Source organism: Macaca thibetana, chromosome 17 (genome assembly GCF_024542745.1).
Source record: "Macaca thibetana thibetana isolate TM-01 chromosome 17, ASM2454274v1, whole genome shotgun sequence".
NCBI lineage: Eukaryota > Metazoa > Chordata > Mammalia > Primates > Cercopithecidae > Macaca > Macaca thibetana.
This window is the reverse complement of record NC_065594.1, coordinates 607,722-622,824: the sequence shown is the minus strand read 5'-3', so window position 1 is coordinate 622,824 and position 15,103 is coordinate 607,722. Positions and strand designations below refer to the sequence as shown.

General features: G+C 37.6%; 2 protein-coding genes across 6 annotated transcripts in view; both read left to right on the top strand.

Annotated features, from left to right (window-relative positions):
* The window catches only part of SAP18 (Sin3A associated protein 18), a 556,924-nt gene that overhangs the window by 60,271 nt on the left and 481,550 nt on the right, over positions 1–15,103 (top strand). The gene's annotated exons all lie outside the window — the stretch shown is intronic.
* IFT88 (intraflagellar transport 88) overlaps positions 1–15,103 on the top strand; it is a 125,259-nt gene that overhangs the window by 27,819 nt on the left and 82,337 nt on the right. For 3 of the 5 annotated variants that reach the window (XM_050766735.1, XM_050766733.1, XM_050766734.1), the window contains 7 exons: positions 593–662; positions 4,967–5,057; positions 6,153–6,257; positions 7,488–7,590; positions 8,308–8,422; positions 10,893–11,121; positions 14,502–14,572. In XM_050766735.1, the coding sequence (XP_050622692.1) occupies positions 593–662; positions 4,967–5,057; positions 6,153–6,257; positions 7,488–7,590; positions 8,308–8,422; positions 10,893–11,121; positions 14,502–14,572 (784 nt within the window). The remainder of the gene's footprint in view (positions 1–592; positions 663–4,966; positions 5,058–6,152; positions 6,258–7,487; positions 7,591–8,307; positions 8,423–10,892; positions 11,122–14,501; positions 14,573–15,103) is intronic. The other 2 variants (XM_050766736.1, XM_050766737.1) reach the window with 2 other exon arrangements.

Genomic DNA, 15,103 nt, shown 5'->3' with positions numbered 1-15,103 from the left:
ATTTTGTGATATAAATATTAATGCCATTTTAAATAAAATCTAATGATGCCATTGATTATAAGATGCACCGATATTTCAGGTACCATTAAGAAAGGAAAGGGATAATGAAAACCTTCTACATATCTGTTGGGGTGGTAATTAAACCATGGTGTAATTTGTCAAAATGTATTGAAATAACATGTAGAAAGTTAAATGATAATTTAAAAATAAAATTATAACAAAAATTAATGTTTAGTATGCCAATAAGGAAAATTAAAAAGCCAATACCAGGTTATAAGACATGTGACTGATAATTTAGAGTTCATAATAGGGATAGATCACTGTGGAAGAGAAAGTTCATGCTGAGAATATCTTATTTTTGTTTTTAAGTTTAATACATGTGTTATTTACATAGCTTTACGTATGTTAAAAATCTTACCAATTTCCCAGTATGTTTATATAGATACAATGTTATGTCCATTTAATAAATAGGTAATTGAAACCATTTAATAAAGAGGTAAATGAAATATCTTATGCAGAGTTTTATATTTTCATATTTTTTTCAATTTTACTGGGTTACAAATAGAATATTAACTCTTGAATTGTGTCTCAGGCTCTGCATTTGACCCTCTTGGTCAGTCAAGGGGCCCTGCTCCCCCTTTGGAAGCCAAGAAAAAAGATAGGTATGTAAGTCCTTATGTTGTTGTTTGTTGTGGTTGCTGCATATTTTTAATTTTTATTTTCCAAATACATAATTTTTTTTTTTTTTTTTTTTTTTGAGATAATGTCTCACTCTGTTGCCCAGGCTGGAGTTGCAGTGATGCGATCTTGGCTCACTGCAAACTTCACCGCCCAGGTTCAAGTGATTCTCCTGCCACAGCCTCCTGAGTAGCTGAGATTACAGGTGCCCACGACTATGTCCAGATAATTTTTGTATTTTTGGTAGAGATGAGGTTTTGCCATGTTGACCAGGCTGGTCTCAAACTCCCAATCTCAAATGATCTGCCGACCTCAGACTCCCGAAGTGTTGGCCTTACAGGCGTGAACCACCGCACCAGCCCAAATACGTAATTCTTAGAAAGTTTGTGTCAGCAGAGTAGTAAACAAAAAACCATCCCTAGTTGCCAGAACTAACAAAATTAAGAATAGCCATATGTATTCTGTGCAATTTTATTGTGATATTATTTGACTTGAAGATATGGTCTGATTTTTTATCAGGGCCAGTATTGAGTTTCTTGACAGCCAAATGGGGTTGTAAATGTTTAAGATAGGATTATTTTGAGAGGACATTTCAAGGGAAAAAATTAAGAGAACACATGAAATTAATTTGTCATATTATTGAAAAATTTAATTTTTTATAGAACAAACTTAATTTTGTGCTAGCAGCTAGACAGTAGCCAAAAAGGTATGATATACATTTAATTATGTACATCTGCTGGTATCTAAGAACCTTAATGTATACATTTTACAAATAGTAATAAAAGCTAACATTAACTGAGTCCTGCTGTGTGCCAGGCACCTTTCCAAGTACCTTCCCTATGAAAACAGAGCTATTACTCTCACTAGTTCATAAAGAGGGGAACTGAAGCCCAACTGTCTTAACTTTCTAAGGCTAATAAGTGACAAGGCTGAGATTCAAACCCAGTTTTTCTAGTTCCAGAGCACAAGCTGGAACTAGAAATTAATCACTACACTGTTTTGCTTCTATAGAATATATCTTTTTAAATTGTAATTCTTTTTTTTTGTTTCTTTTCTTTTTTTTTTTTAATTTAAATTGTAATTCTTAAACCCAATATTTAGGCTTTTGTGTAAATTACATAATTTCCATTTTTGACTAGCAAGGAACCTCTATAGAAAATCACTTTATCTTCATTAATGACAGCGTATTTGCTAATAAAAGCATTTTTTATTTAAATATTTTGTCATTTATGGTCCTTTCAGCTGCTAATAACAGAAAACATGTTTTTTTTTTTTTAAAAAAAAAAAAGAGGCCAGGTGTGGTGGCTTACACTTGTAATCCTAGCACTGTGGGAGGCCAAGGCGGGGCCGGGGGGGGGGGGGCGGGGATCACGAGGTTAGGAGATTGAGAATATCCTGGCTAACATGGTGAAATCCCGTCTCTAATAAAAATACAAAAAATTAGCCGGGTGCGGTGGCAAATGCCTGTAGTCCCAGCTACTCAGGAGGCTGAGGCAGGAGAATGGTGTGAACCCGGGAGGCGGAGCTTGCAGTGAGCCGAGATTGCGCCCCTGCACTCCAGCCTGGGTGACACAGCAAGACTCCATCTCAATTAAAAAAAAGAAAAAGAAAAAAAAGGGGGGGGGCATGGTGGCTCATGCCTATAATCTTAGTCTTTTGGGAGGCCAAGGTGAGAGGATCACTTGAGACCAGAAGTTCAAGACTAGCCTGGGCAATATAGTGAGACCCCGTCTGTACAAAAAATTTAAAAATTAGCTGGGTATGGTGGCATACACCTGTAGTTCCAGCTGCTCAGAAGGCTGAGGTGGAAGGATGGCTTGAGCCCAGGAGGTGGTGACTGCGGTGAGCTGTGATCATACCGCTGCAGCCCAGCCTGGGCAACAGAGCAAGACCCTGTCTCAAAGAAAGATTACAAAAAAAGTCGTATACATAATTAACAAGAAAATTTATGATCTCACATAGTAGGGAGTTCTGGGGTGGTTAATTTAACTGCTCAGTAACATCACCCCTGGCCCAGCTTCTCGTTGTTCCCTTAGCTTTCCCCAAGCGCCTGCTGATCATTGTGCTGCCAGGAGAGTGTTGAGAGTTCAAAATCTCCGTGTAACTGATGGAGTCTAGAGGCAGAACGTTCCTAGTCTTAGGTCTCTTAAAAAGCCAAGAAGATCTTTCCAGCAGCCCTCTACCTGAAGCAGATATGCCTTCATTTCTCAGTGTGGAATGCATCACATGCTCACGGCTGAACCAAACACTGGACAGAGAGAATGCGATTCTCTTGACTTGCTCAGATTCTGCATGCAAAGAAGAGGGGCGGCTGGTAGGCTCTGTGTGGGTAGGTAGCCAGCAGTGCCTCAATATAGATTGCAAGTTTTTGCATTTGATAGGGACCGGGTAAGTTACTTTCAGTGTCTTCATAAAGTTCTCTTACAGATTTTTAGCTTTCAAATTTTATGGTTTTATTTGTTTTTTTTTTGTTTTTTTTTTTTTTTTTTTTTTTTTTTTTGAGACGGAGTCTTGCTCTGTCGCCCGGGCTGGAGTGCAGTGGCCGAATCTCAGCTCACTGCAAGCTCCGCCTCCCAGGTTTACGCCATTCTCCTGCCTCAGCCTCCCGAGTAGCTGGGACTACAGGCGCCCCACCTCGCCCGGCTAGTTTTTTGTATTTTTTAGTAGAGACGGGGTTTCACCGTGTTAGCCAGGATGGTCTCGATCTCCTGACCTCGTGATCCGCCCGTCTCGGCCTCCCAAAGTGCTGGGATTGCAGGCTTGAGCCACCGCGCCCGGCCAAATTTTATGTTGATATTTTGAATTTAATAGTAAAATCTGTCAGCAACATTTAAGACATACATTAAAGTGTTTCAGACAACTAGAAAATAGAATTCTATACTTCCTGTAACCTTCATAAGACTACCATCTATTATGCATATTGCTCAGTTAGAACAGATCTTTCTAAACTAATAAACTTGGTAGTCTTAGTCCCAGGTTTACCCAAAGAATATAATTTTATAGAGAAAGTTATGCTGTTCAGTTTATTCCTGTATACGTTTATAAAGTCCGTTTGTAGAGAATTAAGAGAACTACTGTCTCTTCTGATATAGCCGTAGTAAAATTTTACTTAGGCATTGATGTGTATTCAGAGTATTGTCATATTTTGCCAAAAGAAAGTGGTAGCAAAACAACATTAATGTTATTTTGAAAGGTAACCGATTTGGAAATACTTGATTTGCTATTAATAGAGCCAGGATTTTTACGCTTCTTCACCTCATTAGAAACTTTCTCTATTGGTGGTGCACGCCTATAGTGTCAACTACTCAGGAGGCTGAGGCAGAAAGATCGCTTAAGCCCAAGAGTTCAAGCCGTAGCACATTATGATTGTGCCTGTAAATAGCCACTGCATTCCAGCCTGGGCAACATAGCAAGAGCCTGTCTTTTTATTTTTATTTATTTATTTATTTTTTGAGACAGATTCTTGCTGTGTCACCCTGGCTGGAGTATGGAGTGCCGTGGTGCAATATCACTCACTGCAACCTCTGCCTCCCAGGTTCAAGCGATATTCTCCTACCTCAGCCTCCCAAGTAGCTGGGATTATAGGTGCCTGCCACAACACCCGGCTAATTTTTGTATTTTTTAGTAGAGACAGGGTTTCACCATGTTGGCCAGGCTGGTCTCAAACTCCTGACCTCAAGTGATCCACCCGCCTCAGCCTCCCAAAGTGCTGGGATTACAGGCAGGAGCCACCATGCCTGGCCATGTTACCTATCTTGACTGTTGTTATTATTTTACTGTTACGAATAATTACATGGTGTAGTTGTTAAAAACAGTGCAACATTTGCCTTTAATACCATGTATACATTTGTCTTATATATAACCTATTCTTAAAGTTTAAATGCACATCATTCAGTGTTGAAAGTAAATTAGGCTGGGTGTCGTGGCTCAAACCTGTAATCCCAGCACTTTGGGAGGCTGAGGCGGGAGGATTGCTTGAGGCCTGGAGTTTAAGACCAGCCTCCCTGGACAAGATGAGGAGACTCTGTCTCTACAAAAAACAAAAACAAAATTATTCATGTATGGTGGCATGCGCCTGTAGTCCTAGCTACTTGAGAGGCTGAGGTGGGAGGAGATCACCTGAGCCCAGGAGTCAAGACTGCAGGCTGCAGTGAGCTATGATTGTGCCACTGCACTCCAGCCTGGGCAACCAAGTGAGACCTTGTCTGTAAAATAAAATAAAATAAATTTTAGTATAGGTTGTTAGAGGTTGAATGATTTAAATTGTACCTGCTTTTGTCTTTAATAGCCCAGAAGAAAAAATAAAGCAATTAGAGAAGGAAGTAAATGAGTTGGTAGAAGAAAGCTGTATTGCCAGTAGTTGTGGAGACTTAAAATTGGTAAGTTCATAAACAAGATTCAAGATAATGAAGCATTTATAGATGTATGTCTGCTTTTATATATACACCATATGTACAGACATATATTTTTGTTTGCCATTGACTAGTCTTAGGATAAGAAGCAATTATTTTGAGAACGAGCAATTGTAATTCGGTTTCATAAATTTGAACGTCAAAATAATTGGCTGATTTTGTAATTTTGGACATTGATCTTTTCAGTAGGGAAAAAGTTCTAATGTGTTGGTGCGCTTAACCTGGCAGCCAGGTGGACTGTTGGGTTGGACGGCGGTACGCTGCTGAAAGGTGCAGCTCCCGGAAGCCACACACGGTGCCAAGGGCTGTTTTCTTCTTGAAGCCTCACTACTATCGAGTATTTTTTCCTAAGTAAACTAAAAAATTATAGTTTGCTTTTTGGGAATCCAACTTTGCTTTTTAAATATCAATCTTTTAATTTGCTTTGTTCATATTACTTTGTCATATCATATAATTTCCATGAGTTATTGGATTAATGAATACCATTAGAAAGAAATGTTCACTTTAAAAAGCTACTTTTATTACTCATAGAACTGGTGCTTTTTTTTTTTTTGTCATTCTAAAAAAAAAAAAAAGTCCCTTTCCAAGGGAAGTTTCTGGTAAGAGCACAGAGGGGTGTCCTGAGGAATCTGAGGATAGAAAATGAATTCATCCAACCTTCATGTAGATATTTCTTTTTTTTTTTTTTTTTTTTTTTTTTTTTTTTTTTGAGACGGAGTCTCGCTCTGTCGCCCAGGCTGGAGTGCAGTGGCCGGAACTCTGCTCACTGCAAGCTCCGCCTCCCGGGTTCACGCCATTCTCCTGCCTCAGCCTCCCGAGTAGCTGGGACTACAGGCGCCCGCCACCTCGCCCGGCTAGTTTTTTGTATTTTTTTTAGTAGAGACGGGGTTTCACCGTGTTAGCCAAGATGATCTCGATCTCCTGACCTCGTGATCCGCCCGTCTCGGCCTCCCAAAGTACTGGGATTACAGGCTTGAGCCACCGCGCCCGGCCGATATTTCTCAAATGCATAAAAGTTGATGAACACTCAAAGGAAGTTACAAGGTGTAAATCTGATTTCAGGCCTTAGAAAAGGCAAAAGATGCGGGAAGAAAAGAGAGAGTCCTGGTGAGACAGCGAGAACAAGTTACAACTCCAGAAAATATCAATTTGGATTTAACTTACTCAGTAAGTATTGAAATATAGCACAATTTTTAAATAAAATTTTGACTACAGTTAATGGGTTCCAGAGTCTTTTTTCTTTTATTTTTAAAATCTTACTGGTCTTCAGGTGCTCAGAATTAGATTAATAATAATCTTTGCTTCATGAAACACTCTTTGTTGTGTGCAAAGAGCTCTTTTATTTATTTAACTAGTTATTTTGGGCTGGGTGCAGTGGCTCATGCCTGTAATCCTAACACTTTGGGAGGTGAAGGTGGGAGAATTACTTGAGCTCAGAAGTTTGCGACCAGCTTGGGCAACAGAGTGAGACCTTGTCTCTGCTTATTAAAAAATATGTATATATTTTGATAACTTAGTAAGTACCTGTAAACCTACCATCCAGTGGCTCTGTTTGAAGAGCACTAATTTTTATGCTCTATCAAGGTGGTTATTTTGATGAGATTGTAATGTAGACTTTTCGATCAGTGATTTTCAAGAACTTCAAACTAGGCATATAAGATAATGTTCTATGAGGGTAGTGGGGAAAAAAAAATCTAATGCCTCTAATTTCTATCAACATTTATTTAATTCTGAAAAGACACCTCCTTAATGTTTGCACTTCTGTTTGAAAGGGCGTATTTTCAGTGGGTAAAGTTTTCATATACTAAACACATAGAAAAAAAGGGTGTTTGAAATTTTGAAATGTTAGATGCTTATTGTTTATAGCTGATATTCTAAGATTCCAGGAAATCTTTCAGAGATAATTGATGATGATCATTTTTTACCTTTAGGAACATAATTTACTGTAAGTTAATTACTTAAATTATAACTTAGTATATAGAGCTTACTATACAAATTCTTCTGATAGACTTTAAGGTTTAAGATATTTCCACATGTTTAATTTATATTTACAAAGAGAATTTAATTTAGTTCACGATCTTGCTTATTTCTTTGATCACCAGCAGCATTAATGATACATATTTATTTTTATAGGTCTTCCAGAGATTAATAGATGGCAAATACTACTAAATTAAATAGAATACATAGAAAATTAAGGTGAAATTTAGAGGACAGCTCTTCCTTAGTGTTCATTTGTAATGCAAGATAATTCTTTTGTTTACTTAATTTCATAATTGGCTGAGTATCTTGATATAAGTAGCTAACTTTGTTGTACAATTTTAATCTCTAGAAAGATTACAGGTGAAAGGGGCCTAAAGTGGTCCTTATGTGTCTTTTCTATAACATTTTCTTCCTTAGGTTCTTTTCAATTTGGCCAGTCAGTATTCAGTTAATGAAATGTATGCCGAAGCACTTAACACATATCAAGTTATAGTGAAAAATAAGATGTTTAGCAATGCAGGTAGGTGTACATAATCAGTTTTTCCAGTAGATGTAATTATTTCATAGCATTAATTTATGTCTCCTCATTATATGCTTCCTTAAAATGAAATGATCTATGCTCTCAGCAAATCAGTATTTATGATAGGGGTATCCTGCTTAAACACGCTATTTGTATAAAAATCCTTACAGATGAAGAAATATAGTTAGCATGAGGTATACTGCCTAATATTAAACAAACAAATGTATCCTGTTATCACAAGTAGAATGAGCCATGGCATCCTCATAGAATGTGCTTTTCCTTATATAAATTTATCCCCAAGAGATTATAGTTTATATTTAGCATTTATATTGTGTAATTTTTTGGTACCAGTATTAATGTTTATCAGAATGTCATTTCCTTTAATATTATTAAAATGTATGTGGCATTCTTGAGTCTAACTTTTAAATGTCTTTAAGTTCCATATTTTCTTAGAAGAGTACACAATAATGTAAAGCACAATAATGTAAATCAGTTGTTTTCTAGCCATAGTTTCAGGAATCTATCTGTCTTAAGTTTCATTTCTTCACAGGATATAAGTTTGAAAGGTATAACTGTTTTAAAGTTAGAATTTTAGATAATGTCTAAGACTTCATAACTGAGAAATGCTTCAGAGAATATGAATTAAAAGTCATCTAAAATATCAGAAAGAGTGGAAAAATGAGAATATTATACATTCATTAAATTTTTTTAAATTAGGAATATTGAAAATGAATATGGGAAATATCTATTTAAAGCAAAGAAATTATTCCAAAGCCATTAAATTCTACCGAATGGCGTTAGACCAAGTTCCAAGTGTCAATAAGCAAATGAGGTAAGTTTATAACAATAGATAATAATTGTAAAATGTAAGTGTTTTTCTAAAACAAGATAACTCTTCTGACCTGTTTTCAGTGGGTTGAACATTTTGAAGTGTTTGTACGTGAGATTTATATGTGTAGTATTTTGATCTATTCCCTTCTTACTACTTGTACACATTTTTATAATGGCAAGTTAAATGTGATCATATGAAATAAAACTAAGCTAAGTGACCAATAAAGGGGTTAACCCTGAAGGCCGTTACTACCCTGATATAACTTAATACGGACACAAAATCATAATAGCAGTCCTCCAGAACGTATCAAACATATCAATACAAGGCTAGAAATTAAGCCCCCCTTACGTTCTTGCTGTAGCTTGAGAATGAAATAGTGAGAGAAAAGGAGTACTTCTCAGTCTTAGAAGAGGGGGAAGCTGGGATATTTTCTATTCTTACAATATTCAGGAGGAGAAACAGCAAGTTCTCTTATGGTCTAGAGATAACTGTGGGGACATAGGAAGTTTCCAGGATATTTACTGATCATAATTTCCCCTAGGCACGGTACAGTTTCTCTCTGAAGGTTAATTTATTTGCAATACCACATTTTACGATCATTTGTTTTTGAATTTTACATAATATCTCATTATCATTAGCAAATATTATCTAACTTACAGAACACCATGCCCTTTCAGTACTTTTAAGCCAGCGTTTTAGAAAAAAAAATAGTATCGAGTAACATATATTAAGTGCTTCATAATCAATAATCAAGACAATGGGTGCTATAATAATTCGGTGGAAGAAATCATTATTGAGAACAAGAATGGTCAAGAAAGGCTTTATGAAGGAGGCATACTTGGTATTGACTATTTAGGAGGAGAGAAGGGATGACATCTGAAAAAAAGGCCAGGAAGTAATAGTCTTTATGATCTGATCAGAGAATTATGAATAAACTAATTGAGTTGAAATAGAGGGATTATATTGAAGAGTGTTTAGAAATAAGGTGGGATCACATCCGTTAGAATGGCTCCAATCAAAGAAACAATAACAAGTTTTGGTGAATATTTAGAGAAATTAGAAACCTAATTCATTGGAGATGTCAAATGGTACAGCTACTTCGGAAAATAGGCAGTTAGCTAAAAAAGTTGAAAACAGATTTACCATGTGACCCACAATTCTGCTTTTAGGTATATACCCAAGAGAAATGAAAATATAGATTGTCACAAAGGCTTTTACACAAACATTCATAACAAAATTATTCATAATAGCCAAAAAGTAGAAACAAGACAAATGTCTACCGAGTAGGTAATGTATAAATAAAATACGGTATGTATTCATACGATGAAATGCTGTTTGACAAAAAAGGGAATCAAGTATTGATACATGCTACAAAATGGAAGAATCTCAAAAAATTATGCCAAGTAAAAGAAGCAAGACAAAATATCACAAATTGTATGACTCCATTTATATACAATGTCTAGAAGAGACAGAGAGACAGAAAATAGACTAATAGGCCGGGCACGGTGCCTCATGCCTATAATCCCAGCACTTTGGGAAGCCGAGTTGGGCGAATCACCTGAGGTAGGGAGTTCCAGACCAGCCTGACCAATATGATGAAACCCTGTCTCTACTAAAAATACAAAAATTAGCAGAATGTGGTGGCGGGTGCCTGTAATCCCAGCTACTCAGGAGGCTGAGGCGGGAGAATTGCTTGAACCCAGGATTCGGAGGTTTCAGTGAGCAGAGATCATGCCACTGCATTCCAGCCTGAGTGACACAGGGAGACCCTGTTTTAAAAAAAAAAAAAAAAGACTAATGGTTACCTAGGGCTGGGGATGAGAATGGGGAATGACTGTTAATGAGCACAGGTTTTATTTTTAGGGTAATGGAAACAAATTAAAATAGGGATGTGGTTATAGTTCCACAACTATATAAATACAGCAATAATTATTGAATCATATACTTAAAATGAGTGAATTTTATGGTATGTTTATAAAGCTTTTATCAGTAACGCTTTAACAAAACAAAAAAGAAGTAAAGTGGGAGAGGAAAAAAGAAAACTCTTTGTAGAACGGCTTGAGCGTCACACTAAAGAGTTAACTCTGTGGAACGGCTTGAATGCCACACTAAAGAGTTAAGAATTGTAAAGCGAATCCATGTATTTTTCTTCTGTGGAACGGCTTGAATGCCACACTAAAGAGTTAACTCTGTGGAACGGCTTGAATGCCACACTAAAGAGTTAAGAATTGTAAAGCGAATCCATGTATTTTTCTTCTGTGGAACGGCTTGAGCGTCACACTAAAGAGTTAACTCTGTGGAACAGCTTGAATGCCACACTAAAGAGTTAAGAATTGTAAAGTGAATCCATGTATTTTTCTTCTGTGGAACGGCTTGAATGCCACACTAAAGAGTTAACTCTGTGGAATGGCTTGAACGCCACACTAAAGAGTTAAGAATTTTAAAGCAAATCCATGTATTTTTCTTTTAGGATTAAAATAATGCAGAACATCGGAGTTACATTTATTCAGGCTGGTCAGTATTCGGATGCTATTAATTCATATGAGCACATAATGAGCATGGCACCAAATCTGAAGGCAGGCTACAACCTCACTATCTGTTATTTTGCGGTTGGAGACCGAGAAAAAATGAAGAAAGCATTCCAAAAGTTGATTGCTGTTCCATTAGAAATTGATGAAGATAAATATATTTCACCAAGTGTGAGTAGGAAAAAGACATTTCTGTAGCCACTTTCCAGTTATCTGTGCTTTTCTGTTTTCAGAATGAGAAAGCCAGAATAGATGACTTCTTGGGTTTCTCCCAGGCCTGTACCAATGTGTTTTATTATTGATGTATTTCATTTGTTATTTAAATTGGGTTGAGAATGAGACTCTATTGAAATGGGGTAGAGATTATGGTTAAAACAGACTGCACAATTTTAGTTAAAAAAATCATTAAAAAAGAAGATTCCATGTCATTCATTAAGCTGGAGTGCAGTGGTGTCATCTCAGTTCACTGCAATCTCTGCCTCCCAGGCTCCGGCAATTCTCATGCCTCGGCCTCCTGAGTAGCTGGGATTATAGGCATGTGCCACCATGCCTGGCTAAGTTTTTTATTTTTAGTAGAGAAGGGGTTTTGCCATGTTGTCCAGGCTGGTCTCGAACTCCTGGCTTCATGTGATCCACCTGCCTTCACTTCCCAAAGTGCTGGGATTACAGGTGTGAGCCCGGCCAAGAGTAGTATCTTGACCAAGAAACCTCCAAATCCTTATTTCATCTATTAAGAGCCATTGTGGAGCAGAGGGAACCTCAACCGTGTACTAAATATATCAAGAGTGAAGGCCGGGCGTGGTGGTTCATGCCTGTAATCCCAGCACTTTGGGAGGCTGTGGCGGACAGATTGTGAGGTCAGTAGTTCGAGACCAGCCTGACCAACATGGCGAAACCCTGTCTCTACTGAAAATACAAAAATTAGCTGGATGTGGTGGCGGGAGTCTGTAATCTCAGCTACTTGGGAGGCTGAGGCAGGAGAATTGCTTGAACTTGGGAGGTGGAGGTTGCAGTGAGCCGAGATTGTGCCACTGCACTCCAGCCTGGGTGACAAAGCAAGACTCTGTCTTGAAAAAAAAAAAAAGTGAAATAAATTCCTTATCCTTAGTCATAGAGTGGAACATAATGCAACTACCAAAAGTCGTATTTTCAAACACCTAGGGAAATATTGTATAGTGTTAAGTGGGAACATACAGACATGCACACCTATTTTCAAACACCTAGGGAAATATTGTATAGTGTTAAGTGGGAACATATAGACACGCACACCTATTTTCAAACACCTAGGGAAATATTGTATAGTGTTAAGTGGGAACATACAGACACGCACACCTATTTTCAAACACCTAGGGGAATACTGTGTAGTGTTAAGTGGGAACATACAGACATGCACAACTATTTTCAAACACCTAGGGGAATACCGTATAGTGTTAAGTGGGAACATACAGACATGCACAACTATTTTCAAACACCTAGGGAAATACTGTATAGTGTTAAGTGGGAACATACAGACATGCACACCTATACATGACCATCAACTAGAAGCATCCAGACCAGTATAGAAACAGTAGCTTCTGAGCTATAAGATTGTAAAAGGTTTTAAAATGTTTTCCAGATTTTTACAAATAAAATACTGGCATACTATATATTAGTTTATATTAAGTAAAACCACATGAAATTGCCTCTAGTTTTAGATAAAAATGATATATTTTCAATTTCACAGAGTTGAACTTTTAATAGATTTTCTTAATAGATTATATTAGCTGGTGGGCATGGTAGTGGGTGCCTGTAATCCCAGTTACTTGGGAGGCTGAGGCAGGAGAATCACTTGAGCCTGGGAGGTGGAGGTTGCAGGAGCCAAGATTGCACCATTCACTCCAGCCTGGGTGACAAGAGCAAAACTCCATCTCAAAAAAAAAAAAAAAAAGATTATAAGGGTAGTGTAGCAAGTGGCTAAAGAGTATAGGCTCTGAAGCCAGATGCCTTGGCTCTACTACTCAGCTCTTACTCTTCCTGTGCCTCAGTTCTTTTATATATGTAATGGGACTAACTATTATAACCTATCTTATAGGGTTAGGGTGAGGATTATAGGTGAGGATTAAATGAGTAATGCATGTGAAATGCTTAAAATAGTAGCTGGCGGCTGGGCACAGTGGCGCATACCTGTAATCCCAGCACTTTAGGAGGCCGAGGTGGGAGGATTGCTTGGGCCTGGGAGTTCAAGACCAGCCTGTGCAACATGTCGAAACTCTACAAAAAAATATGAAAATTAGCCGAGCTTGATGTTGCACTCCTGTAGTCCCAGCTACTTGGGAGGTTGAGGTGGGAGGATCACCTGAGCCTGAGGAGGTCAAGGCTGCAGTGAGCCGTGATCACACCCCTGCACACTAGCTTGGGTGACAGAGTAAGACCTTGTCTCAAAAAAATAAAAAATTAGCCAGCCATGGTGGTGTGCACCTGTAGTCCCAGCTACTCTGGAGGCTGAGGTGGGAGGATCATCTAAGCCCAGGGAGGTCAAGGGTTGTGATCACAACACTGTCCTCCAGCCTGGATGACAGAATGAGACCTTGTCTCAAAAGTAAAATAACAAATAAAAAAATAAAACACTAGCCAGGCATGGTGGCGCATGTCTATAGTCCCACCTACTCGAGAAGCTGAGTGGGAAGATGGCTTGAGCTAGGCTCAAGTTGAGGCTGCAGTGACCCATGATTGTGCCACAGTGTTCCAGTCTGGGCAACAGAGCAAGACTGTCTCAAAACAAAACTAACCAAACAAACCATGGAGCACGTGGAAGACAGTTAGGTGCTGGGCAAATGTTAATTGTTATATATTGTTTTCATATTGAGAAAAAATGTATGTTGTAGAAATCATCTGTGTTTTTAATGGGGAGTAGAGATATGGATCATACTAAGCAATTGATGATTGAAGCATTTATATTTGGGTTTAGAATTAAAGTATTACATATTTGTACTAACAACCACAGCTTCTGTGTACTTGGTCCTAATCTTTCCATCCTGATCCTTTTATCAGCTTCTTAGACTCTAGATGAGTTCAATGGGGAATGTGATTGGTAATCAGAAATATGAATAAAGAAAGTTCTAATTTACATAAGGGAAAATAGAAGGATTAATTTACTCTCTATTTTTTAAAACTAATTAGTGGGGAGGCTTATTGGAAATTCAAGTTCTTGGCTGGACATGGTGGCTTATGCCTGTAATCCCAATCCTTTGAAAGGCTGAGGTGAGCAGATCGCTTGAGCCCAGGAATTGAAGACCAGCCTGGGCAAAATGGTGAAACCCCATCTCTACAAAAAGTGCAAAAGTTAGCCAGGCATCATGGCATGCCCCTGTAGTCCCAGCTACTTGGGAGGCTGAGGTGGGAGGATCACCTGAGCCCAGGGAGGTGAAGACTGCATTGAGCCATGATCATGCCACTGCACTCCAGCCTGGGCAATAGAGTGAGGCTGTATCTCAAAACAAAACAAAACAAAAATTAAGTTCTTGCTGTTTACTTCTGAATTACTCTTTTTTTCTTTCATTTTATTTTATCAGGATGATCCTCATACTAACTTAGTAACTGAAGCTATAAAAAATGATCACCTCAGGCAAATGGAACGTGAAAGGTAGTATTTTAAACTTAATAATGTAGTTATTAGTTACATTATTTAATTAATGTTTAGTATTAAGATACTTAATATTTGAAACTTAAAATAATTTAGTTTTAATTTTTATAAAAGGGTTGAATGTGCATACTATTTCTTACAGAACTTGTTATATTCAATATATTTCTTGAATAGTGCTATTATTTCATTTTTGTACTTACTGGTTCTCTTTTCTCATTCAGAATAATCAGTGCTCGTGCTAATCTCAATTACTAAATCTCAGTTATTCTGTCAGTTGTTTCCCTCTGCATTTGGTACATTATTGGAGATTTGTTTATCTTACCTTTATTTCAAAAATGAAATGACGTCTTTATTTTTTTTATCCTGCCACACAATTAAGTATTAGCTCTCATAGACAAAATTCTATTTATTTTGTTTCTTCCTTCCTCTAATATGGTACTACAACCTGTTTCTACTTATAACACTTCTGACACCAAATGTGTGGTTTTTCTCACACCAACAACCAATTATCCAATTCCTTGGACACCAAGG